Below are 27,158 nucleotides of genomic sequence, written 5' to 3'. Positions count from 1 at the left end.
ACGAGGAATGCTGTAGTGATGATGATGATGATGTAGGGAGGGAAGGATGATGATACACGTGAAGTAATGTCAGCCACATCACGGGAACTATGTTGGAAGCGTCAAGCTCTGCTGGATTTCACCAGTCTAGAAAAATAAACGTCTTTGCACCATGTATTGAGCTGCTTTTCTTTTCGCAATATGCCATCTTCGCGCATTCTTCAGCTGGCTGATATCCTCTGTCACGTGGTATCGACAGCCGACTCGAGGTATTCTCATTCGCTTGCTCGTTGTGAAAACAATGTTGTGACTATGCCTAGACCGACATGCAGAAATCCTAAAGCGAGCATCGATCGACATGCACTCCTCTTCTAAGCTCTGTACAGTGCTCAGAATTTCATACTGTAGCCGCCGTGATCCCATGCAACGAAGCGCCCTCCAAAAATAACTCACCAGTCAAACCGCCGTCACAATCCTAAGCGAGGACTCCCCAACCTCGACCATGCCCAACCGATCCCAACTGATCTTCCCCTCCGATCTGCTACCGGATGACAAGGCGCATACGCGCATCGCTATCTGGAGCTCCAAGCCCGCGAAGGGCGCGAAGGAGAAATATATCTGACGGGGAAGCGGCAACGATGTCTCCTGCAGCACAATCTTAATCTAGGAGTCTCGGCTATCATCTCCCCCCGTAGTATGGACGCTTCTTTCCTATTTATGTCTATGGTCAGCGTCTACACAAGCCAAGTACAAAGTACTAAGTACGAAGTACTTGTATGTTTCGTTTCCTCTCGTTTTTGTTCTTGCAGTAGAGCACTATCATTGCACGGTTGATCCAGTCCCATCCGCAATATCCAGTCCTTCCTTAAGACACCTTTCTCTGGGCACCACCTGATCTCTGAACATTCTTTACCATGTCTATGACATCCTCCAAACCAGAGAAGAAGCCCGAGCTTCAGTTTGACACCAGCGAATACGAGCCCCCTACTTTTGAGAGACAGCACAAGGCTGACTCTGCCCGACTCGTCAAATCTGTTGGACTGGGTCTGACTGTGCTTGCTCTCCTCTCCTCCATCGTTGTTGTGGGTACAGCAGGAGACACCCTCCGTGTATATAACAAGACCACTCTCGGCTCGGAGTTCCACCTATCACTATGGCCTACAAACTTTGATCTCAGGCCGACTGTCGCCCTGGTCACTTGCGGAAACATCATCATGCTCTCCAGCATTGCGTTCCTGGTTGCTACTCAAGTCCCTGCTGTGCGTCTACCTTCTCCATATCAGTACTGGCAGTCGCTAATTTGATGTTAGATCAAGAACATCCACATTATTTCAACATCCGTCTCCTACCTTGCACCCACCATATCCCTCATCGCATCCCTGATCGCTACCTCCTTCTTCTACGGCGTCAATGCCTCGAACACGACCTTCTCGCTCCAAAGTTGGTCTTGCCAATGGTCTTCGATTGACATGCATGTGCAGCCACACTGGAGCTCGCTGTGCAAGCAGAGCAAAGTCGCATTATATCTTACCGTTATGATGATCCCGCTGCAAGTGTTCGTACTTGGGACTGCGGCATGGGGTGCGCTTGCTGCGAAGAAGGAGAGTGTCCAGCACGAGCGCATGGAAAGTCCCGCTACGTCTTGAAGAGCTTACAGCTTGCTACACCACTGGATGCTACGGGGCCGACGAGGAAAGATACGCGTACGAGCAGAAGCACTTGTGGGCATGGGTATCTTAGAAGTATGTTTTTGTTTTTGTTCGGTTAATTATGCTGAAAGCTTATGCTGGTATCGGGCATCTGAGTGCGGGGTAAATATGGAATAATGGGAGTGTTGTCAGTATAAGGGCAGTTAGAGGGAACCGAAGGAAACTAAGGGGCTCCTGACGACTCATATGGCTCAGACTTCGATTCATAATATTTCAGTATCTCTCCCGTTACTACAATAGGGAATCGATCCCGGGCTCTAGTTTCCGCGGCAAGTGTCCTTTTCTTATCCTCGCAAACATCTCAGAGACAACTTGAATACTCAGAACTGTCTAGTGTTGCTTTATTCCGCTCTCTGCAAAGCTCCACGCCATCTTTTCATATCACTGCGTTTTCGAATATTCGTGCTTGAGTTTGGCCAAAGAGAATGATAGCGTTCTTGATAGGTTTCCTACAGCGAATTCCATCCAGATATGAGATGCACAGATGTACAATGCGCTGATTCCAAACTCTCGCAAGAAAATCTACGTTTTTTTCAACCTGAGTCCTCAATATCGGAAAATGCATCAGATGATCCTCTGCTGACACCCTCCGCGCGAACCTTACTTCTTGGAAGAAGAAAAAAAAAAAGAACTGCTCTGCAATTGGAGAACCGAAAGAGAAAGATAATGCACTTATCCTGTACGGTATATACAGTGAGGAGTCGTTCTTCGAACTCGAACTCGATCAAGACCGCAACGTTTTCTTTCTTCTTTTCTGACCGCCATCGATCAATCAATCAATCAATCGACATCCGAATAACAACTCCCCATCCCCCTCTTTTCTTCGCCTCGCTTCTCCTACCTACTAGCGTCTCGGCTTTCAAAGACACTGCGAGAAGTAGGCGTTGTTGAAAGTACATACATACGGGCTGACGCAAGCCTTCGGCCCAGTCCAATCCTGTCCACCGCACTAGGACTCAATCAGTCGTTGCCTCGATTAACAATTGTTCGGGAGTGGTAGATAACACGAAAACACCAGATTATGGGGGCAAAAAACCAGACACACGGATTACATTACATACCTGCGCGTAATGCGATGCCAGCGCACCCGTTGCCGTTGTGCTCGTTGGCTTGGCGGATGTTGTCAGCGTTGTCGCCTAGCGCGATGATCATCAGTTAAGACTGACTTCACAACTCCTTTCTCTCTCTGTCTCTACCAGCTATCTCGACGAGACAGACGACGAGACGAAAACGATCGACGGGACTCACTACAGGCTTCTTCGTCGTAACCGATACACCCCCACCACCAGCGTTCTGTCCACTCCAGACCTCCGGCCCAGGAACAGTGTAGTTGCTAAAGTTCGCGTAGATATTAGCCGTATAGCCTGGCTCATCGCCCTTGATGAAGCCCGGGATCGACTCAAGGGGACCTGGAGCCCCGCTGCCGCCCCCGGTGACGGTCACCTGCGCGCATTCGACGTAGAATTGCGGGATGCCTGCCGGGTACGGGTTGTGGATTGCCAGCTGCTGGATGCGGAGGAGGTAGTCGCCGCTGGGCAGGGCTGTGGGGACGGTGTAGCTGTAGTCCTGGGCCAAGGGCCAAGTGGCTGCGCCGTTCGAGAAGGTCGGGCCCAGGTCGAGGATTTTGAACCAGACGCTCCCGGCCCCGTCGAAGGCGGCGGCGGTGCTTGTGGCTTTGGCCATGTATCTGGTTCCCGTTCCCGTCAGCTGGATCCTTACGCGTGAAAATTCGCAGGGGAGGGGAATGAGGGATGGTACATCGACAGAGGACCGTTGTGGTATACGGCAGTATCACTCGTGAACGTGAACGAGGAGCCAGCTGCGATGGTAATGGTCTGGGTGTTTCCGCCGGTAACACCTCCTTGGTTACAGCGCAGGTCGGTGGACGTCAAGTCTATCACAGGCGAGTTCATGTTCGTGTTTTGCCGGATATATTGATACACTGGGTACTTGATGCCTGCCGAAGAGAACTGGTTGAAGATATCTGAGCTGTCAGCTACGAAATACTACTTAAAAAAGATAACCCCAACGGGCGTCTAGAGAGCGATTGATGCGTACAATGTGCGGACGTTTGGCTTGCCAATACCCAAAAGCAGGCGATGAGAGCAGTAAGCGACCTCATGATGAGCGACCGACAGAAAAGACGAAGCTTTCTGAATAATCCGGAAACAGGATCCTAAGATGAGTGGAAACAAAATAAACTGACCGATGGGAGGAGCGGCGCCTGCTTCATATATCTCTATCCACGCAACATCACATCCCACCCATCACCAACAAGCAGCGGCAGCAGCATGCTAATTCTCGTCTCCAAGCAATCCCCATCCCCATGATTCCTAATACGACCTTATCAAGCTACACATCCATTCCAACATCCACAGGCCTTGCTTGCATATACCCAACTCATCTCATCCCCTCCTCTCCTATCTCCTCCTCTCCCAGTCCTGCTCCACCCTCCCCCCGGCTTCTAAAATCTACATAGCACACCTCGCGATGCCCCAAAAATCCCATTCCCGCGATTCCACCTCTCTCAAAAATCAATACCCCTATTCACATAAACCCATGTCGGAAAAAAATATAAGAACGCGCTGATAGATACTCCGTGGCCGAATCGGGAAGGCGGAGGAACGCGGAGGATGTGCTTTCGAGATACCCGCGGGTGCCGGACCGTGGCGAGCGGCATTCATTCATTTCAAGAAAAAAAATTAGAGGCATATTCAGCCGCGCCAGGGGGGTGGGGGGCTATGTATATGCTAGACGGTAACACTCTTCAAGTTGAGCGGTATCTGGATTTGAGAAAGAGCGGGAAAAGGGGGGGCTCGCGATGATGATGGGTCGCTTGTGGTGGTTGTTGCTCGGGATAATTTTTCCTTTCTTTATAGGTCCGCCAGGCGTTTCGACTGAGTGAATGGTGATTTGCTTAGGTTTTTCTTAACCTCGAGAAGGGAGATCTGAGCTCATGTGAGGAGGTAATGGGGGAATGGATTTAGGGGGTGTGCGGCCCGGTGAGCTTACTTTGACGACATTGTCTCGCTTGGCTAAAGGAGGGTAAATATTGATGATCGTAGTCACCGCAAAGCAGTTGGAACATGTCATGATAAGAACGAATAAGCATAGGGAGTGTATAGCCATAGAACTCGGTCAGTTATCGGTAATGGCCAATCTTGGGTCCGCCTGTCTGCTGGGTAGAGGCGCGTGTTCTTTGAGTTGCTACGTAGTAGATGATTACTACTACGTCGTAGGCATAATTGTTACACCCTTGAGGGTAGGGTAACCAGGGGGTTTGAAGTTGAAATTTAAACTTTGAGGCACCCTCAGGCTGTAGCAATTTGGGGGGGGGGGGGGTTAAATGCAGCCTTGATATGGGTAGGTCTCAGCGGTATCTTAGTCACTTGACAATTGTGAGAAATTGGGTTAGCCAACGACGTTTCCAGCAGTTGGAACCAGCAATGAACTCGTCGTAAACAAAGTACCATCATCTATGACCGCAGCGCCGCCTAGATGTTCTTCCTGATGCTGTCTTCTTCTTCCTCCTTCGAAGCCCTTGCCGGCGTTGCTTTGCCGAGATTTGGTAATAACGGTTTCGAACTCAACACACCATCCGCTCTTCTACTCTCTTCCCCCATGAATACATATCGATCGAAAGTATAATTTTGCAAGGGATCTTACCAGATCTTAAACCGATCAACTTACCGTTGTACTGTAGTATAAAAATTCATTCAGCCTTGAAAAGTATCTTTGAGCCAGTATTCAGTCTGTGCAATGGAGTTGACAGGGCTTTAAGCCATTCAGAAATCACCGCTCTACGATTTATGGAGCTAAACTGGGTCCGACACTTATTCATGGGGGGGGATAGTACCAATCGCTCTCTTCCTACCCCCTGATAGCCATCTCACGCCAATTCCTCACTTCCTCACGATAGCCCAAACCTCACACTCATACAACAACCCCGTGACGGCCAGACTCGCGACTCCCACAACCGTGTCGGGAGGCTTATGCCCCGCAGCCTCCTCGTCCATAAACTTGATCCACGCCTCTCCCCAACCCCGATCCACCACATCCAGCTTGTCGACCTCCGGATCTCCCGTCTCCTTGACGATGTAATGCTTCACCTGCACGACATCCCGTGGGGTAGCGCCGGCGGACGCAAGACACTTTTTGATTTTGCTGTAGGCGATGGGCGCCTGGAGGGCGATGGTGGTCTGAGAGCTTGCGTCGGACGGGACGAAACCTGTGAGGCCGGCGAGGGTGACGAGGTCAACGGACCCCGGGATCAGAGGCGTGATGCACACGTGGCTGTAGGTTGGGGGTGGGAGAGGGACGCCTGGGGGGTTGAAGGCACGGGGTTTGTTGTCTGTTGACATGGCCGATGGAATATCGGTTCGTACCAAGATGTGGGAGTTTTGAAGTGAGAACAGTATATGTGATAGTATATATGTATATATCTACATATATATAAAACTGTGGGTGTACTGAGCCGAGAAGCAGCTCGAGGAGAAAAGGGTCATAAGCTTCTTGATACACTTGGCACACTTGGCACACTTGGCACAGCTTAATCAGCCAGCACTCAGCGAGAGGGTCTCCTTCATTTTCCCTTTTCTCTTCTGTATCCTCCTTCTCAACGGATTAACACAACACAGCACAGCAACGTCCCGAATTGAAACAGAATATGCTGCCTGTCCGGTGCTCGAAATCAACATTTTCTACATCATATTTATTGCTTCTTCCGACAACGTACTGCCTCGAAGTTTCTGGGAATTTTTCGAGCTCGAGGTTTTTGTTTTGCTACATACTACTACGTGTCTGAGCAGCCGTCTAATCAAGTCTGAATGCTCATGGAACCCCCCCCCCCCCCCCCCCCCCTGAATTATCCGAATCTCACACAGGTAGGGTAATTTGCAGAGTTGAGTCGGGGCGATTGGAAGTATCGCTCAGTCAGTCAGGCATGATAGCCAGGAACAGGAAAGAAGCCCGGTACGTTAACGCCTCGGCCCCGCGTCCGGTGTCAGGGGCCGCGACAGACTCGACTCGGTCTTCACTCGGCCCTATCACCTTCCAGGAGACTTGAAGCTCTTGCAGGTGATGGTACATCGTGATCCTCGAACTTTACAGATGATCGAAGAACGCCTTGTGATTAGCGAGGCCAAGGCGGTCGAACCCCTTTCTGGCATTACCTTAGCATCACTTTAGCATTACTTTACGATCCAATGTTCTTTGCATCTCATGATCTATATCTGGTCCTTTTTGTCTTGCGGTTGCAACTTTTCTTTATACTTTTTTCATACTTTTTTTTATACTTTATTTTGCTACTTTATTTATACTTTTTTGTACTTTATTTTCTACTTTATTTTTATTTTTTGGATAGAAGGACGTGATCTGAGTTTTGAATAGTATGATTATGAGATAGAAGGTAGGGGAAAGAAGCATGCTTCTCCTACTCTTTTGTCGATTTTGATTTATATTCATCTGGTCTTTTGTACCGAGCGAGCTACCCAACCATCAGCTTGTCTTGCCAAAGTACCCTTGTACCCATAAGCATGGCTTGCATTAGATGCAGCAGCACGGAACAAGTGATCTAAGCTTCCACAACCCCTTCTCTCCTCTCGATTCGCGGAGTTCAAAGTACTTCATCTTAAACAACACGCCGCTATCACATATGTATCGCATTTCCTGCTTTAGGGGTCCATCTCCGATCTGCTGGGTCTAGATCTTCTAGATCTCTCTGATACCGGACCCCCAAGAGGTAGCTTCTGATATGAGCAACCCGCCAGACTGCCAATCATGTCCTCGAACGCCGCATTCAGTCGACGCCCAAGGTGCTTTCTATCTCAGTCCGGCCACTGGCTGACCAAGAGAGTTTCCTCGGTGCCAACTCGTTCGAAGTAACTGTCAGGTGGCATTGCGAGGGGTATTTTCATTACTAAACCCCTCCTGATCAATCGAGTTTCTTTCCAATGATATATAAGTCGTGCCGCCGGTCATGGAGCTGATACCTTGTCCTATATCGGCACTGCTCAGTCACTCCTTTGCTTGAGATTCTTGCTGTACATACTGCTGTGGGTGGTTTTCTATACTTTTAGTTGTTTTCGAGCATCTGTGAATAACACAAATTACGATCCGGCACCATGCAATTCACCAAATTTCTTGGCTTGAGCCTCCTCGGCTACGCAGCAACAACAACAGCAGTGGCAACGAACCTGACAGGCACTTATCACAGGCTCGCTGCAGCTTCGTACCACCTAATGGACTCGTACACCAGTGCAAATTTCTTCAGCAGCTTCTCACTCTTTACCGGCACTGATCCGACGCACGGGTTCGTAGACTACAAGGACGCAGCCTCAGCTACTGCTTCTGGCTTGATCAACACCAATAACGGACAAATTTATATGGGAGTTGACCGTACGTACTAGGAAAGAACATGCTACTTATCTTTGTAGACTTTAGGATCTCCTGGAGTCTGGAAACTTGCCCAGCCTTCTCCAAGTATTCTCTTTATAGCAATTGCTGAGTCCCCTGTTATTCAGACACGACTAAGGACCCCCCGAGAGGCCGTGCATCCGTGCGAGTCTCTAGCAACAAGGCGTATAACCATGGGCTATTCATTGCCGATATTGCGCACATGTAAGCCTCATCCTCGGAATTCCAAGCGAGGTCTGTTCTAACTTCTTCGCTTAAGGCCAGACAGCATTTGTGGCGTGTGGCCTGCATTCTGGCTTTTTGGGTACGTTGTGCTACCAGTCCAGACTTGTCCCTTGTCGACATCCTCGGATTCTGAAGAATAGTAAATAAATGACCATTTGATAGTCCAAACTGGCCCGCGAGCGGCGAGATCGATGTCATCGAAGGTGTAAACCTGGGTGGGACAAATCAGATTACTTTGCACACTACTCCTGGATGTTCCAGTAAGTACTACACAGTCATCTATTTCTCACTACTCACAGTCCCCTGAGGGAATGACACCCTATAAGTTCATGTCCATGTCCATCCATTTATCGAATCGATACCCTGCTAATAACGGTCAACCTCATAGTCAACACCGCCGGCTCCCAAGCAGGCACCAGCTTGATAAACACCGACTGCAACTCCAATTCGGGCTACAACGGCTGCGGTGCCACGACCACGACGCCGAACGCCTACGGTAGCGCGTTCAACCGCAATGGCGGCGGCGTCTACGCCATGCAGTGGGAGTCCTCCGGCATCTATGTATGGTTCTTCCCGCGCGGTGCCATCCCCAGTGACATCGTGAGCGGGGCGCCCGCGACCGGAAAATGGGGCACGCCCGTCGTGGCCTTCAACGGCGGGAGCGGGTGCGACATTGATGCGCACTTTGCGAACCAGAACATCATCTTTGATACGACGTTCTGCGGTGACGTAAGTCTTGCCCCCTCTGGTCCTCTGGCTCTTGTGACCGTGACCGTGATAGAGAGAGGGGAGAACTGGGAACGAACTCAAGCTGATGGTGATTTTGTCTGGATGGTAGTGGGCGGGATCTGCCGACGTCTGGGGCACCAGCAGCTGTGCCGCCAAGGGGACTTGTCAGAACTTTGTGGGCGCCAACCCGGGAGCTTTTGCGCCGGCCTACTGGAGTGTCAATTCAGTCAAAGTGTATCACCAGTGAACCCCGCTAGCGACTGATCTCACGTGTCTCCTTGCGACGTGGTCGGTTTTTTTTTGGTCCGATTCCGGTTCTCTGGTATATATGATTTTTGCAGTCTTTTTCAGGATGTCTGTAATCGCCTGGACGGCCCTTCCCTTACCCTTCCCACATGGGGATATGATTTCCGGGGAGGTATCGCACAAGCACGACTTTAATAGAAGGTTCATCTATTATTTAATAAAGTAAATGTGTCGATTCTGGGTTTCAAATTGAATTCCAGCGCATCCACGATCAACTTGTCATATTAAACGATTCGTAGCCGAAGCGCTTGAGGCCATAGGATGACATGGGATGCTTCAAATGCCCTAGCGATTATAGTATTGATAGTATAGTATAGTCCGGAATATTCTAGCACCGCGTCTGTGCTACTTAGGTACCTACCAAACATCAAATCAGAAGAACAGAAACATTCGTCCGAACATTTTCTTTCCCTGACGCCTTCCGGACAGCCAGCCCAGCCCAGCTTAGCTATGAGATTTCCCAGCCCTCGCCTAACACACACATTCCTAGACGACCATCCCAACCTCGCAACTTTTGCTGCGTCTGCATATCATAAAGCCCGGGTTCTCGGGATCGATCGTCCAAACTTTGTTGTACTTCATACTACATGAATGATCACTTGAGAAACCACCAAACTCGTTCCTGATAATTACATACTAACTGCGTCTATTACCTTGTTACTCTGTCGAGACTCCGCGTTGGACCTGTGCAATCGATAGGAAGGTGCACTCGCGGTCTCTCCCGTTCTGATCCAAGGTCCTCGATCCATCAAGCCGCCATCAAGCCGCCATCAACATCGTCAGCTTCACAGCTTGCTACCAACTTTACTATTGGTACCGGTATAAATAAGGCCGTTGCCAAGCAGCTACATCGAACCTAATCCCGTCGGGGCGGCGAGAGATATCCCGAAACCAACTCATCAACCAACCAACCAACCAACCAACCAACCAACCAACCAAACAAACAAACAAACAAACAGAAAGACAGAAAACAAACAAAGATAGACAGTCAAGCACCAGCATTCGGCACGAGCTGATCCTCCGATTCTACCATTGCGTCGCCGTCGTAAATACTTGCGACGTTCCCCGGACTCCAGCACTTTGCATAACTCAATCCACGACACGATCCACTAGCACGTCCCTTGAATTATTAATTCCAATTTCTAGGCGGGTCGTCCAATTTATGTGAAGGGGGCACCAAGTAGTCATAGCGTTCATCGCCCTCAGCTGTGCCAATGCCCTCTCCATCCTTCACCAAACATATTTCACAATTCAGCAGTCCAGAGCATTGTGTCGTGACGGCAAGGGACGACGAGGATTGTAACAGCCGGAGTTCCAGTCGGGAGATATGGGCCGAGGACTACTACGGCGCTGAGACTGCGGAAGAGAACAAGGACACGGCGTCTGCACAAAACCAGCATCTGCACGATTCGACTCCTGCCTACCCACCTGCTTCCTTCCAATTTCCTTCTCCCCCAACGCATCTCGGAGTGAATTCCAGAACATACAGGACGCACAAGAGATCACTGACGGATCTGCTACCTGCCGCCTTTTCGAGGAGCCCAGAGAGGAAAGGAGCGATCAAGCTCGATATCGAGGGAGAAATCATGGCGAATTTCACGGGCGGCAAGGAGGGCATGAGCAAGGTCGCGGATCAAGGCCGTGGAGGACTGAGCTCATGGTTCTCGGGGTCTTCGGCCATGGAATCCGACCTTCCGTCACCTCCCTCTCTCTCGAGCAGCCCTACACGAAATACACCCAAAATCGGAATCAAACCTTTGGGAAGGAAAAACACCATTGGAGGCGGCATGTTTAACTTTTTCACCGCCAGATCGCCTACCAAACAGCAACATACGGTGCAGATGCCCGCTGCGCTCAACGACGACGAATTCCTCACTCTCAATGTCACAACAGCTCTCTTTCCAGGAGGGGAACCCAATGCCAATGATCCCTTCTCCCCAGCGGCTTTCAAAAACTTGTTGATGAATGCAGAAGGACTATTGCTGAAGCTACAAACGGCGTATAAGCTGCGCACCATCTCCCTCCACGAACTTTCTGTCGAGAAATCTGCTATGAGCGAAGAAATGGCGGAAGCGGAGACGAGAGCCCGCAGCTTGAAGAGCCAGCTGGAGGATATGGCACACCAGGTCTCGTTAAAAGACTCTGCCATCCGCGAACTTGCTACCGAGCTTGCTGCGGAGAAGCAGGCACACGCGGAGGAGAAAGCCGCCAGGCATGTTGCTGGGAGGAGGGGGAAACATCTCAGCCTCGACTCGACAGGCGAAGACCTGGGTATCTGTCGCCGAACACGCAACCGACGCAGTGAAGGGGAGAGTAGTCTTGAAGGCGAAGGGGAAAGTGATGCCGAGTCTGCGAATTCGGTCTTCTCTCGAAGCCGCAGTCCTACACTTACCATGTCCTCTGTTTCGGTGGTCGATACCTCGTCGAGTACGCCGGAGATCATGGAGGCCTCGGTTGCAAGGGTGGTGATGAATCCGGGGAGGGAGGTGGCACGGCCAGCGATACAGAGGCCGAAAAGCGCCTTTCAGAAGGTCTATGGTGGAATGGGACAATCGCCCTTGGAAGAAGTGAGAGATCAGTCGAAGGGAAATTTCTGGGATGGCATCTGGGATGGCATCGGCATGGGCGAGGAGGGATGCGTCAACTGCCGGGGGCAAGATGCAAGCGTGGCATGGGACGCGGTGGGCTTGATGAGGGCGGAAAACAAGGGGCTGAAGGAAAGGGTTGAAGGGCTGGAGAGGGCGGTCGAGGGGGCATTGGATGCTTGCCATGGGATCGTATAAATCGATGTCCACAAACATTCTTCCCTCGCCGAGTGTCCGCTTGTCTCTGTGGGAGACGGAACGGGAGCCTGGTTGGCTGCTGTATAAATTGAAATATTCGGGACCAGTGGAGGGAGCATTGGATTGATTGCATTTGCACTGATTGCTTGATACCCACCCACCACGTACGTGGGTTGTACTGTTCATCTGCAGGCGTTTCTTTCTCGGGCCGCCAGCCGTGCGCAGAATTAGCTGAGCCTGGCTGGGCCGGGCTGGCTGGGCTGGCTGGGCTGGCTGGCCCGTCTGGTATTTTTGCCATCTTATAGCTGGATCGACGGGCTCGGAACGAGTCTGGCGTGTCGGGCATGTATATCTTACTTACCAATACCAATATCTCATACCCCGGCCGGTAGGTCTTTGTGTATGGCTTTGAGGAGGAAGTTTGAACGCGACGGTAGGTACATGATGACTCTCTTTCTCTCCCTCTCTCCCTCTCTCCCTCTCTCCCTCTCTCCCTCTCCCTTTCTATAGATACACATCAACCTCCTCAGCCTTCAAATTTCCCCAAATTTGACTTTGGACGGAGCTTCTTACAAAAAAGCGTACAGTGTAGGTACCGGTACTGTACTGTACAACAAGTAGAGTCCGCGCATGCCTGAACCACGCACCGCCATCTTGGCAGCAGAACCTGCATTTAGCGCCTTATATGCTTTTGTTCTGCTCCAGTTCTCTCTGCATCCTCCTGATCTGGTTGGCTCTATGCTTCATCAACAGGGCTTTCTGAGTTCTGATGCCGACTTATGAGACTTCAGAGCCGAGTATCTTGCATCTGTGTCGATGCTTATTTAGGAGAGCTAAGAGTCGGTGTGCTACTTGTCCATCCTGTCCATCCTATCCATCCTGTCCCATCCTGTCCATCCTGCGGGTCACCGGATTAGAAGCCTCTTGCCTGCATCCAAGAAAGCCAAATGTCGGCTACCGACACAGATGTATGCACTACCGGTAGTGGAGGTATGATTGTTGAAAAGCAGATATGGAACCTCTGCCCGGAAATGTTATCGCGCGCTTGTTGTCACTGAAGAGCACTTTCACCGTACGACCTACCCACGACCATCCATCATGGAGGAACCCACGAAAGACACCATCCAAGCTGCACCCCCCATAGCCGTAGATGGCAGATCAGACAGCTTCGAGAAGATTGAGGATGTCGCCAATCGTGAATTCTATGGCGGCTCCATCAGCGACTCCTACCGGATCAAGTCCGAACTGGTCAGCCGGTGTATGGAGGACATTGGAATGGGAAGGTAGGTGGGAAACGAACTCCGAACTCAGAACTCGGAAACTCAGAAGCTCAGATCTCGGGATCCAGGACTTGCATCATGATCAGCTGACTGATCATATATATATATACACGCATTTGCAGATACCAGTGGGAGCTCTTCGTCGTGACCGGGTTCGGCTGGACCACCGACAACTTCTGGTCGCAGGGCATCGGCACCGTGCAGCCCCTGATCCAGCTCGAGTTCGACGACATCACCCGAGTCGCGTACTCCTCGGTTGCGTACTACGTCGGCCTGATCCTCGGGGCCTTCTTCTGGGGCGTCTCGGCCGACTTCATCGGGCGCAAGCCGGCCTTCAACATCACCTTGCTCACCGGCGGCATCTTCGCGTGTGCCGCGGCCGGGACCCAGAACTTCATCGCCTTCAGCGCCATCTGGGCCGTGATCGGTACGGCGGCGGGAGGTAACGTGCCCGTCGACAGTCTCATCTTCCTGGAATTCGTGCCCGGGAGTCACCAGTGGCTGCTCACGGCCATGAGCGCCTGGTGGAACTTTGGACAGGTCATTGTCAGCCTCCTGGGCTGGGTGTACCAAGCCAACTTTAGTTGCGCCGCAGGAAGCACTTGGGAAACGTGTAAGCGGGCAGATAACATGGGATGGTTGGTTTTCTCCTCTCTCTCTCTCTCTCTCTCTCTCTCTCTCTCTCTGTCTCTCCCTCTCCCCCCCCCTCCCCCCTTCTCTCATCCGATACCTCCTCCGTCAACAAGCTGACCAGTGACCCCTAGGCGATACCTCCTCATCACCTTGGGTGCTGTGGCGCTGGCATTCGGTTTCATCCGCAGCGTCATCTTCAAGATGCCCGAGAGCCCCCGGTTCCTGCTCTCGAAAGGTCGCGATGCCGAGGCCGTTGATGCAGTGAACTACGTCGCCAGGCGAAACGGGAAGCCCGAGACACTCACGCTGGACATGCTGCAGAAAATTGACGCCCAGCTCGGCATTGCCGTCCATCACGAAGTCAAGGAAGGCCTGACCCGGATGGAGATCATGCAGGACAACTTCAAGGACTTCAAAGGCGTCGAGTACTCCAAGCTTTTCGCGAACAAGAAACTCGGCCTCCACACGAGCCTGATCTGGCTCATCTGGCTGACGATCGGTACGTGACGTCTCGCTTGTGGCTGACATGCGACTCGGTCCGCTGACCCCGTCCGTATCCTATAGGAATCGCGTACCCCCTCTACTTCAACTTCCTCCCATCGTACCTCGCCCAGAGATTCACCCAAGAATCGTCGCTCTACCTCACCTACCGCAACTACTGCATCACGTCTTCGGTCGGAGTCATCGGCCCGCTCGCCGCCGGGTTCCTGGTGAACACCAGGCTCGGAAGACGCTGGATGATGGGCGCGTCTGCCATCGTCACGGGGATCTTCCTCTTCGCCTACGTCGGCGTGGACTCGCCAACTTCCGACCTGGCGTTCTCAAGCGTCACGGCTCTGCTTGCGAACTTTGGTGAGAAACCTCCCCCCCTCCCCTCCCTTCCCTCTGGTTGACTGACCGACTACCCTGCGTTGCTCTTTACTAACTCGCTGATAAATTGAGTCTACGCAATCATGTACGCCTTCACGCCCGAATCCTTCCCGGGGCCCCATCGCGGCACCGGGACGGGCACGGCGTCGACGCTTCTGCGGCTCGGTGGCCTGTGTGCGAGTCTGATCGCGACGCATACGGGCTTCACGTCTGCGCCTATCTATGTCAGCGCTGGCATGTGGGTTGTGGTGGGCGTGATGGCGTTTGGGCTGCCGTTTGAGACGCATGGGCATGCTGCCATATAGACTTGCTCTTGTTCTTGCTCTTGCTAGAGTAGAGGCGTAAGGGGGAAGGGAAGGGGGAGGGGGGAGTTCCGATGCAGCCAGCGAGAGAAGGGCTGTATGATAACAGGAACGAGCTCTTTGGTTGCGTAATCCATCCAGTTGGCATGAGAGAAAGGGAGAAGGGAAGGGGAAGAAAGAAAGGAAGGAAGGAAGGAAAAGCTCTCTATTCAGAGAAGCTTGGGAAATAATCCGAACATTATTTGATTGAAATTCAACATGGCAGATATAATGATATCGGGGGGTTTTTTGGGTGGGGGGGGTGGAGGGCATGTATGTATATGTATGTACGATCAACATCGCAAGGCTAGCCAGCTACTTAGCTTGCAGTCCTCCTCTCACTTGCGTCTAACATTCAAATAACTCACACCCAACGAAGTAGCTCCCGATCGCAGAATATGATTCTTACTGAAATAGATATCGATATTGATCGCAGCTAGTATATGCATGCATGTATTTTCAATTTTCCTTTTTTTTTCTCCTCCTCGAGAGAGAGCAAAGAAAAGCTTTGAACTACCTCCGTAATAGACACTGACACCAATACCAACACTAACATCAACAACAGAAACCCCCCCACCCTCCACCTCCCTTGCGCTTGCTAGCGCTCGCTCGCTTGCCTGCTTATTACCTTCTAGACATTTATCTGTTTGTTTGATGAAATAGGAGACTTTCGAGGGTCCTCTGTTGTTTTCTTCTTGGCCTCTGATCTTTCTCTTTTCTGTCTTTTATTCATCGTTTGTTATCGTTTAGGGGGCTCGGCTCGGCTCGGCTTTTTTTTTTTGCTGGCTCTGCTCAAGGCAGGCAGGCAGGTGTGAGAATTGGGGGGAAAAGGGGGGGGGATAGGGAAATAGAGAGACTGAGAGGCAGCGAGCGAGCGAGCGATAGATAGTGTGGTTGGTTGGTTAGTGGGTTTAAGAATGAGAGTTGGTGATGGATGGGGATTGGAGCCATGGAATCGTTCGGTGTTTGGTATTGGTGTTGGTGTTGGTGTGCAAGAATTGGAGATGTTGAAGATGCTGAAGATGGGGGAGGGTTGACTAGGAGGGCCTCGTGTGTAACTTACCAAAGCGTGTTGTATCGAGATGGGCAAGTCACAAGTCAAACCATACTTTGAAGCCGGGCTGCGATAGGCAAAAAAGAAAGGGAAAAGAAGGGAAAGGGGCCGTTGAGGTTTGACTGTTGGTTGGTATCGAGCTCCACAGCGTGGCTGGCGGATTGCGAAAAGCTCGCTATGTTTTGATCCTGGATCCGGGGGAAGGGGGCAGTTTTGTGCTCTTCTCGTGCGCTTCTCGTGCGTCTTGCCTTGGGGTCTTGGTTGGTTGGTTTGGCGAGACGTGGATCGATCTGTTCTGGTCCAGCTTTCTCGGATACCGACCGACCGACTCGATTAGCTAGGCTAGCTTTCTGATGTGATGTGAGGTGATGTGATGTGATATATTTCTGCCACAACGCCGTTTGCATCGAGTGCCGGGTGTGATTCTTTGCGAGAGGAGAGAAAGTACGGTACTATAAGTTTGAAAGCAATCTTGCCCGATACTGCCCAAGAATGGATGGATGGCCTCGATATCGATATCGACCTGCAACCCTTCGTCGGTGATGGTTATTCTTTCCCCTTCGTTCTGCGGAGTAGAATCCTGCGTCCCGTTTGGACCCTACGGAGTAGGACCTGCCAACTCGGCTCGCTGACCAAGATTTTCTCTAGAGTCTGGCTGGCGAAAGAAGGGGTTCTCTTCCCCTCATCCAATAGCGCTGCCAAAGATCAGACTTCTCTGTTCAGCGTCTTGCAGATCGAGAAGTATCGGCAGAGAAAGAAGCTTGGTTCTTGGATCAGGATGGCAGAGTAGCCGCGAGAGTCCAAGGTTTGATAGAGGTTTCGTCCAAGAAGATTGATGCTGACTGAGGTCAACTCGGAAATTGCGTCCCATTGAAATACCTTAGCAGAGAGGTTGCACGACAGGTTGAAAAGACTGCGGGCTGTGAGCGGGTTTATGCAGCGGAAACTATTTTTAACAGACTTTGGCAAGTGGAGCTGTCAAGTCCGCAAGAACCACGACTACTCCGTACTATCCGTAGACCCTCGTTTCAGCCTGGAAATCCCTCTTGGAACACAGTTAAAGGCCTTGCAATTCTCTTTGCCCAAAGTTTTGCGAGTCAGAATCTGTTTCGAAGTAGCTTATCTTCTAGAATACGCTATGTATGGATAATTATAGACACGGCTGGCTCAAAAACTTCCGCAACCCGCAGCTTTTCGTCTCGTTGACTCGCAAACTTCTGCCAGCGCAAATCTAATTTAATCCGCGAGGACTTTGATCTGTTAGTGGAATGGCTGAATGATGAAGTAGCATGAGGGCTTCCCACAGATCGCTGGTCATCTACAAGGGAGCCGCGAGCTAATAGAGAGGCCGCATGACAATTCACAGATAGAGTAACGCATCGCTGGTATCAGGGAGACAATAGCATGAAAGGGAAGTCGGTTCCTGATCAGAACAAAACGTTTATATCATAAAGTACAATCGAGTCCCAGCCGCGAGTCCAATCGAAACCAGTCCGGAAGTGCTGAAATTCTTGAGTAACCACCCGACCGAGTCAAACAAGCTAATCTTCGGGAGATGGTTCCTAATCCTATGCTGGCAGATCACCGCACTGGAAAGAGGAGATCTTATTATCGAGAAGAGCAGTAACGGTGAGTACTTTTGAAATGTCTGGAACATCTTCGCCACTGCTGAAGGATGCGCCGTTGCAGTCGGGATCACTATCTCAGTTAGCGGTTGGAGCCTGGATGAGAAGAACAGATCAGTGCTTACGCATAGAACGTGCACGTGTTCTTTTTCAAGCCGAGAGAGGTGATGGAATCGTTGAATCGGTCAATTTTGTCATTGTTGGCTTTAACCTTGTAAGCTTCGACTTTGAGAAGGTAAGAGGGAGAGGGGATCTTACTGCATTGGTTTGGGTCGTAAGTCATATCGTAGCAATCGACATAACCAGCATCGCGGCACAACTGGATGGTTCCTTTCCCTTGTCTAGCAACGATAGAGGCAGAAGGTGCTGCTGTTACGGTAGAGGCTGCAAGAATCGCTGCGGCGACGATGGCGTTGATGAACATCTTGTTGGTAGATTGGTAATGAAGAATAGATACTTGTGCTTGAGACTGGATGCTTGAGATGAAGATAGAATGACGTGCAAATATAAAAGACTTTGAAGAGATATAAATACTGTTCTATAGGCTTGCTGCTATTATGGACTTCGACTTGTCTCTTGGCTACGTCGTATTTGACAGAGAAGTGGATATATTAATATATTATTTCTCTGTCCACCGTTACAGATACCGGGTGAAATTATGCCGTCAGTACGGTTTTGGTAGGGTATTTATAAAAAATTTAGGAGGGTAAGGCCGGCAATAAATTTTTGTGAACAGCACATTTGAGCTTCGTGATGTTCAAAAGCTAGCAAAATTCCGTAATCCACCCCTCAATTACCTTGGGCCAATACGTGAGGTAGGCTGGCTGAGAGGAGCCGACAGCTTGCCTTAAGTATTGGCGCACGGTTAGAGAAGCTTCAAAGCCAGGATAACCTATTGAGTTATCCTAATATTAGAATCAACCATACCGCCTAATCGTCGGCTCGCTTGGGTAGGTCTCCTTACATTCTTTCAGTCTCAGTCGGCGTAAGCGATTACGGATCGGAAGCGAATGCGGATTTTTCATATATATTAGATTTTTTTTTTTTATATTATAGTAGTTACTATTTATATCTACGAGTATAATTTCCTCTAAAAAAAATCAAAAATCGTAATATCCGATGAAATATCTGATTATCGATTATTACTTTCAGTAGAATTTGATTCGTCTTCCACTTTACGCAATGGATCGTTTAAATCTTTATTATTATCAGAATTAAAGCTATCGCTATCGATATTAATATTAATATCAAGAAAAAGAAGTTTTGCTATAAAGAAGGGTTTTCAATGATATCGGTTGTAATTATTAAATTATCATCATCGAGAAAAGGTTTAAATTAAAAGAGAGTTGGTCGAGGAATACTTTTCTTACGAGGCCGCAAATCCTAACGCTTAAAAGGTTATTGCAACTACTAAATCTCTTTCGAATCGAGAATTGGAATAAGTATCAAATCGTCGTCTTTAATAATCAACCTTGCCGCAAATCGTTCTCGCATAGTTTATTTACCCTCGCGCCTTAGCTTTGCGTGGACCGATTTCTTTACGATACTTAGCGTCTCTATTTTTTTTTAAAAAAAAGCTTATTAGCGATTCGTTCTTGTTTTATAGCTGATTCGAGATTCATAGCATTAAGACTATTGAATCAAGCGTAGCTTTTGTATTAGAAAATCCTTACTGAATGTGTTTTCGGCTCATAATTAATTATAAATTACAATCGAATTATGCGGTTATAAATCAAAAGGTGATACTATAAATTATATTTTATATACAAAAATTGATCGTAAGGTAGAAAAATCCGCATTCGCTTCCGATCCGCAATCGCTTACGCCGACTAAGACTGAAAGGATGTAAGGAGATCCACCCAAGCGAGCCGACGATTAAAGTCTAATAAAATAAAAATAAACGGTTTCAAGGATTAACGATTACTCATCTGCGGACTTGCGGCCAAAGATTTCCCATGCCTGGAAAACTAAACGCCCCTGTACGAACGTATTGCGTAGTGAATTTTTGTTTCACGCGGCCCATACAATTAATCGCCTGGGTCACCCTTCCTCCACCCGGCCTGTCCCTTTCATGTGTCTGATGGCCTGAGGCATTTGAGGCACTTGACATGAAGGCCTCGGCCATCAAAACGAGCGCGAAACAGCGCAATCTTTAATGGCCGAGGACTCTTACACCCGGCACCGACATGTCAATACATTCAGATTTCCAAAAATTTATATTTACAATGCAAAACTCCTGGTGTTATCAACTCCTGGAATCGGTACAAAATCAGCGTCAAGACTGAACCATGTAGGCTTTAAATTAATAACAAAACTCTCTCCTCCGCCCATTCCGTGGTCAGCTTGCGTACCCCCAGCCTCCGTACCCCCAGCCTTTATGTTGCAACCAACTCTAATCGATAGGTAAAGGCATGTTACCTGTTGGTTCCATCACAGAGAGCAGCCGACAGCTTGCCTTGTTGGCGAACGGTTAGGGCTAAGCGATGTTAGCGGTCAATTCGGTCAAGTGGCCTGACTATTCCATTTGCTACTCTGTTTGTATTCAGGAGCTATATAAGTAGCCACGATTTCACTTAGTGATAGGCTTGCAAAACCAAGAGAACACAATCACTCAGACTGGATACGTATTCAACTTGCGTCACACACATCCTACAATACCAACATTATCATGATCGGGGTGGGTCTAGGTCTATTTGCAACAGCTCCAATGGGGCGAGTTTACGATCAAGTTATCGGGCCTGCAAAATCGAACTTCCACCTTTACGCCGGTGCAGGCTTACTCTCCCCCCCCCCCCATAAATAAATGTCGGACCCAGTTTAGGCTCATAAATCATAGAGCGGTGGTTTCTGAATGGCTCAAATCCCTGTGAACTCTATTATGCAGATTCAAAACTGACCTAAACACTACGTCGCAGGCGTAAGTACGTACTACGTATAAACCGATGATCTTTTTATAATTTACTTTCCCCCCCTTGAAGCGCTAATTGAAAGCATGCCCGCTCGCTATCAAGCTGTGATTGATGCGGAAAGTAGATTTACTAAATACGAACAACTACTCGCCTCCGACTTTGCATACTAGTACGATCTCGTGTTTATACTCTCCCTTCTTAAATGTCGGACCCAGTTTAGGCCCATAAGTCATAGAGCGGTGGTTTCTTAATAGCTCAAAGCCCTGTTAACTCCATTGTAGAAACTACTACGTACTACGTAAATACTGGCTTAAAGATACTTTTCAAAGCTGAATGCTTATAAGTTGATTGGTTTAAGCCCTAGTAAGATCTCTTGCGAAATTATACTTTCGACATTTATTTATGGGGGAGGGGGGAGTAATAGAACTGCCCAATTACAACGTGAAACGTGTAATAGGTAGTCAGTCAAGAAAAGTGGCTGCGGGGGTAACCAAGGTTATAACGCTTGACCGCTATACCTTCATACGTAATACTTGATTATAAATATAATACGTACAAGTAACAAGTAAATACGATGTTTCATTCTGTTACTCTCCCGCCTCTTAAATGAATACTTGCTTCAAGATACTTTATAAAGCTGAATCCTTACAAATTGATTGGTTCAAGCCCTAGTAGAAGCTCTTGCAAAATTATACTTTTGACAATGATTCATACGAAGGTGGGGCAAGGCTGCGAGCCCCTTTTCTAGAAGTGCTTTGGCCTAGGAATAGATAAATAGAAAGAAAGATCCCGTAGATGCTTTACTCAGTCTTCTCACCTTACTTCAAGTCAATCCAACAATTCACATCTTCATTCATATCCTCGTTATCTATCATATCTAAAGCCATTCAAGATGCGATTCTCTTATATTGCTCTCCTCGCTATGATTAGCGTCGTCTCTGCTGACCCGCTTAAGACTGAGTGCCGTTCAGGTGATCCCGAAGATTGCGACAGAGCAGTCAGTCCACCTTCAGATAGCGAATAATTACGCTTAAATCACGCTAACAAATATCAATAGTGCGTCGGCACTGCTCCTTGCACTACACCCCCGTGCCCGCCGTGCGTATCGTCGTAAATCTTATTATCGCTTTCGTATGCTTTTATGCGTGCGCACGATTCGAAAAATCCAATAGAATGGCATCAGATGATTCATGTGCACTTTCGGATGGCATATCAAGCAATCAACTTTTTTTTAAAAAAAACGGTTGAACTTTTGCGAGGACAATTGTTAAATGTTGTTTGATATATCGTTATGCGAACAATAGCGAAAATAAAAGCCATTTCTATCATCTATTGAACGTCTAAGGGGGGCTACGATTCTTTACTTGTACGAGGTGCTCCCTACGAATCTTCAGCTCTATTTCTCTTTCTCTCCTGCGGTAGAGAGAGAGATAAAGAGTTTGGAGAGCCGAAATTAAATCATCGATATGCGACGTCTCTTCGAAGAGATCTTCCTTCACCGGCGGTTCCGAACCTCCCTCCTTCTTTTTGTGACGACCGTAAGCGATTACCTGACGGAACTCACGGGAGCGCGGGGTGCACATGGGAGCTCAGGAAGATCTTAAGGTAATGACTTAGAATCAACAGCTACCGAGTGTAGAGGTCGAAGGTAGCTGAGGTTTTATTTACACGAAGGTAGAAGCGCCAAGGACTCGTGAACCATGGTTCATGGGTCAAAAGAGGGGAATGAGAGAATACGAAGAATACGAAGGAGATGCAAGGTAAGGAAAAAGGAAGGAGGTAGCTTGGCGCATGTGAGGATACCCCAAGAGACCTGGCGTGTCGTCACACTTTTCGAATATTACGCCGATTACGATCTATACCTAACGAGTATACCGACTTAAAAGACCAAAAGGATTTGCGATAAAAAAAGAACGAATATAAGAGATAAGATAAGAAAGGCTTAATTCGATTGATCGAACACACGGTATTGCGCCTTCGAAAGAGCGTTTTGCAAACTCACCGGCTTTATTTAAAGCTACGAACGCGAGCCTTTTTAGCTTTATAACGAAAAAAGACGATATTTATATTATTCGGATCGAGGCCGCTCGTAAAGCTATACGTATTCGATAGTTGTCGAAAGAAAACTCGACGCATAATATTATAAATTGCTTTTAAAGGGTTTATAAGTGTTCATCTATTTAACGAAAGCTTTTCTTTTACGTGGTTTTTACTTTCGATTAGATAGACTTTATATATAATTCCTTTACTTAATACGTCGCCCTATCTTATAAAAGGTCCTTAAAGTCTAAGCATTGCGTTTTGGATACCCGCCCGACGTTAATACTACGTAAATACAACAACAATAATAACAACAACAACATGTCGGACCCAGTTTAGGCCCATAAATTATAGAGCGGTGGTTTCTGAATGGCTCAAAGCCCTGTGAACTCTATTATGCAGACCAAAAACTGGCCTAAATATACTTTTCAAGGCTGGATTCTTACTCTCCCCCCTCATGAATAAATGTCGGACCCAGTTTAGGCCCATAAATTATAGAGCGGTGGTTTCTTAATGGCTCAAAGCCCTGTCAACTCACTGTATAGACTAAATACTGGCTCAAAGATAATTTTCAAAGCTGAATCCTTATAAGTTTATTGGTTTAAGCCCTGGTAAGATCCCTTGCGAGATTATACTTTCGACATGTATACATGGGGGAGGATAGTACGAATTGCGCATTTTCTTCTTTTTCTCGATACTTTAAACTATTTTACTCGATTAGCTTACGGCACTTTTCTTTATACCTTATAATCGTGCGCCTCTTTTGCTAGCTAAGTCTTTCATTTGATCATTACGGAGATATATATATTCGACTGGTACGATACTACGAGAAAAGATAAAATACGTGGCTAAGACGCTTTAAAAAAGCTTTAAATTCGCGAGATTAATAAAGGAAATGACTTTATGTCTCGCGATCTCGACGACGATAAAGCGAAAGAAAAAGGATCAAAATAAAAGGAGCTCGTGGAAGAAGTATTTAAAAGATTCTCGGATTTGTATACGTATGGCATATGCGCTAAAGCTTAATGGAACAAATTTTTACTCGACTTGATCGAATAAAAAGCTTGATACTTTTTATCGGACTTATTAAAGGAAGCTTCGCCGAGCTTACTTAAAATCGAGAAAAGGATATCGAAGTTTAGACTTTAATCAGAGTTTATTTTCTTTTTTCGTATTATCTATTCCGCTCGTAAAGAAAAAGTGTTGGATTGCTTCCAAGCGATTGTGGAATATATTCGTAACTTCGTGAAGGTCGTCAAAGTACTTGCAATTGCAAAAACACTCGGTTGTAAAGGTAACTGAATTCTAACTGCTCCCCAATATTCAGGGGAGCTGATTCCTTCTATACGATTAGAAGGAATCACTTGCACTAGCTAAATACAAGGTTATATACTCAAGTTGGGGGTCCCTTGAGCCACGGCATGCTAAGCGAGGCATGCCAAGTGGCCCGTGAACCCTGGTTCACGAATTGTTGTTGTTGTTGTATTTATTAACGTCGGGCGGGTATTTAAAACGCAATACTTAGACCTTAGGGACCTCTTATAAGGTACAGCGACGTGCTAAGTAAAGGAATTATATATAAAGTACTATTTAATCGAAAGTAAAAACTACGTTAAGGAAAATCTTTCGTTAAATAGCTGAATACTTATAAGCCTTTTAAAAGCAATTTATAATGCTATGCGTCGAGTTTTCTCTCGACAACTATCGAATACGTATGGCCTTACGAGCGGCCTCGATCCGTATAATACAAATATCGTTCTCTTTCGTCGTAAAGCTAAGAAAGCTCGCGTTTATAGCTTTTAAATAAAGCCGGTATATTTGCAAAACGCTTTTTTAAAAGCGTAGTATTATGTTTTCGATCAATCAAACTAAGCCCTTCTTATCCTATCTCTTATATACGTTCCTCTTTTATCGCAAATCCTTTTAGTCTTTTTAATCGGTATGCCCGTTAAGTATAAATCGTAGTCGGCGTAGTATTCGAGAAAAAAAAAGAAGGAAGTTCGGAATCGCTGATAAAGGAATACCTCTTCGAAAAGACGTCGCATATCGATGATTCAATTTCAGCTCTCTAGACTCTCTATCTTTCTTTTTACCGCAAGAGAAAGAAAGAAAAAGAGCTGAAGGTTCGTAAGGAGCACCTCGTACCCTGGTTCACGAGTGAACTTCCCCAACTACTACTACTAGCTAGCTAAGGTCGATATGGATATACCAACAAAAAGAGTACTTATTCGTTTCGACACTTTTTTGAATTGTATTTTAAAGTATTATAAAATAATATTGAGTCGCTTTGGAAGAAAACTACAGCTGCGCAAGAGTTTAGCGCTTAAAAGATCGATTTAATAGACTATATATAAACCTTTAGCTTTGCACGTCTCCGTACCCTTCAAAAGGTCTTAAGACGAAGAGCGCATGCTGCGCTTATAATCCGCTAGACGTGAATGAATATAGTAATAATATCAAAGATCAAGTTATTATAGCTTTACTAGTAGGAAATATGACTAAATCGGTGTTAATACGATAGCCCAAGTGCTTCAAATCCCTCGGGCCATCGGACATTTTAAAAATTCGGACACTTCACAAGGATAGGCGAGGGGTTTGAGGAAGGATGGCCCAGGCGATTAGCCCAGCTACTATCGTCGGCTCCAGCATATATCACCCCTTTATTTTGAATAGCTTCTCTTAGTGCGATACTGTAGCAACCATAGTGATCGAAGAAACGGAAGGAAATTAACTATATGAGAGCAAAACCAGCGACGCCTTACTCTTGTTCTGCTTGTAATCGAACTGGCTATGGGTAATAGTAAAAACAAAAAGAAGTGTCTTGCGTATTGGAAGTCATAGGAACAATCAATTAATTATGCGTTTAGTCCGCTAGTTCCTGATATCTACGCCCACTCGCGATCTGGCAACAGACCGCGGTACTTTGCGAATAGCTTCTTCTTCTTTCCCATCTCATTAATCCCTCCCAGTTACGATTCCTACAAGGCCATCTTTACGCTCCGAATCTTCTATTTTACTCTACGCGCATAAGAGAAACATTGGCTATCATAGAGCGGCATTCAGTTTTGAGTATTGAGGCATGCGAAATTACGCTCTACTGATATCGAGGCATGGGAAGTCTTTGGCCCGGACTTGCTTATACCACGTACAACTAACTAGCTGCAAGTATTAAATGGGAACCTGCAAGGAATACTTCGTAAAAGGTGTGCGATTATTTTTTCCCGAGGAAATCTATGCGCTTGCTACTTTGCACCTCCTCGTTGCTGATCCAATCACTCGCAATAGTCTCCTTATAGCAGAGTAAATAAAGAACAGGGGATTTCGCTTAAGTAAATGAAAATAGTCACATCCTGCCCATGGCGAAACTGACTGCGTGGCACGGTTTTTTAATATTATTTCAAATCGATTCAGGATTTGCAGCATACGAAACAAATGAATGAGGCTGCTAGAAATCAAAATCACTGCATAAATCTGCCCCTCTTCATTTCCTAGCAATAAAACACTCGATAGCCGAGGAGCGCTAAGAGAAAATAGGGGCAGCTCGCTAAGAGATAGAAAATTGGACCACCGCCTCTCATGCAGCAGCTGTGAATGACAGGTACCGACAGCTCAAATTTGTAATTACACAGATGATTTCGCGATGCATCCGAAGTCATTCCTCAATACATGCTGGCCGTGAGGCTCGGCACTCTTATCATTCTGGCGAATACAGGGATAGCTCCCCCTGGCTGGTCATACTCCGAATGTCCGCACAGACTTGGCTGGCTAGCTTTCAGCAGCCCCATCCTCCGTAAATCTCATCGGTAATCTACGCTGGTAATGCACGAGTCCCTAATTTTATGATTGAGACCAGACATCCGTGGAGACTGTCGAACAAACCGCAAGAGCGAGAGGCTTTCAAACGCGGAACCCTTCGAGTGCAGCACTCACCAGCCATGACATAGCTTTGTACCCACAAGCATCCACGGTGTGGGAAGTAGAGCTTGAACCACTCTCAGGGGATATTTTCGATACCGTCGACATAAACAAAGGTCGCTATGGGACCCCCCGCCCTGGATGGACGGGGTGCACTACAGAGACTCACTGAAAGGAAGAGATACCCGCGGTTATTGGACCAAGCCAAGACACTCCATATCAAAGCTTTGCAATACAGAATCCAGCCTATAATGCTTTTCAACTATCTTCAGAATAAAATTCCTTATATGAATAATCATCATCATTATCATCATCTCGCGCTCATCGCCATCCCGCGTTCAACGCT

At 47.7% G+C, this 27,158-nt stretch overlaps 7 protein-coding genes across 7 annotated transcripts; 4 read left to right on the top strand and 3 right to left on the bottom strand.

The window, feature by feature from the left end:
• Nucleotides 1-893: 893 nt before the first annotated feature.
• L3040_007302 (uncharacterized protein) lies at nt 894-1,625 on the top strand (the record flags this gene model as incomplete). Its single annotated transcript, XM_007288803.1, has 2 exons — nt 894-1,238; nt 1,290-1,625. 2 exons carry the CDS (start codon nt 894-896, stop codon nt 1,623-1,625), a joined length of 681 nt encoding a protein of 226 aa, XP_007288865.1.
• Nucleotides 1,626-2,547: 922 nt separating this feature from the next.
• L3040_007301 (uncharacterized protein) lies at nt 2,548-3,601 on the bottom strand (the record flags this gene model as incomplete). The annotated part of the gene is made up of 4 exons (XM_066156225.1): nt 2,548-2,637; nt 2,750-2,824; nt 2,937-3,375; nt 3,447-3,601. 4 exons carry the CDS (start codon nt 3,599-3,601, stop codon nt 2,548-2,550), a joined length of 759 nt encoding a protein of 252 aa, XP_066011027.1.
• A 1,989-nt stretch (nt 3,602-5,590) lies between these two features.
• L3040_007300 (uncharacterized protein) lies at nt 5,591-6,049 on the bottom strand (the record flags this gene model as incomplete). Its single annotated transcript, XM_007288801.1, has 1 exon — nt 5,591-6,049. One exon carries the CDS (start codon nt 6,047-6,049, stop codon nt 5,591-5,593), a length of 459 nt encoding a protein of 152 aa, XP_007288863.1.
• A 1,761-nt stretch (nt 6,050-7,810) lies between these two features.
• Nucleotides 7,811-9,303, top strand: L3040_007299 (uncharacterized protein; the record flags this gene model as incomplete). The annotated part of the gene is made up of 6 exons (XM_007288800.1): nt 7,811-8,084; nt 8,210-8,306; nt 8,362-8,406; nt 8,490-8,587; nt 8,716-9,056; nt 9,166-9,303. 6 exons carry the CDS (start codon nt 7,811-7,813, stop codon nt 9,301-9,303), a joined length of 993 nt encoding a protein of 330 aa, XP_007288862.1.
• Nucleotides 9,304-10,576: 1,273 nt separating this feature from the next.
• L3040_007298 (uncharacterized protein) lies at nt 10,577-12,145 on the top strand (the record flags this gene model as incomplete). The annotated part of the gene is made up of 1 exon (XM_007288799.1): nt 10,577-12,145. One exon carries the CDS (start codon nt 10,577-10,579, stop codon nt 12,143-12,145), a length of 1,569 nt encoding a protein of 522 aa, XP_007288861.1.
• A 1,098-nt stretch (nt 12,146-13,243) lies between these two features.
• Nucleotides 13,244-15,233, top strand: L3040_007297 (uncharacterized protein; the record flags this gene model as incomplete). Its single annotated transcript, XM_007288798.1, has 5 exons — nt 13,244-13,428; nt 13,548-14,063; nt 14,190-14,557; nt 14,623-14,910; nt 15,001-15,233. The coding sequence occupies 5 exons, from the start codon at nt 13,244-13,246 to the stop codon at nt 15,231-15,233; spliced, it is 1,590 nt and encodes a 529-aa protein (XP_007288860.1).
• A 2,658-nt stretch (nt 15,234-17,891) lies between these two features.
• On the bottom strand, nt 17,892-18,372 carry L3040_007296 (uncharacterized protein; the record flags this gene model as incomplete). Its single annotated transcript, XM_066156224.1, has 3 exons — nt 17,892-18,021; nt 18,074-18,152; nt 18,207-18,372. 3 exons carry the CDS (start codon nt 18,370-18,372, stop codon nt 17,892-17,894), a joined length of 375 nt encoding a protein of 124 aa, XP_066011026.1.
• Nucleotides 18,373-27,158: the final 8,786 nt, after the last annotated feature.

Source organism: Drepanopeziza brunnea (genome assembly GCF_022702325.1).
Source record: "Drepanopeziza brunnea f. sp. 'multigermtubi' strain 214-2 chromosome Unknown ctg12, whole genome shotgun sequence".
NCBI classification, from domain to species: domain Eukaryota; kingdom Fungi; phylum Ascomycota; class Leotiomycetes; order Helotiales; family Drepanopezizaceae; genus Drepanopeziza; species Drepanopeziza brunnea.
This window is presented reverse-complemented; position numbering and strand designations above follow the sequence as displayed.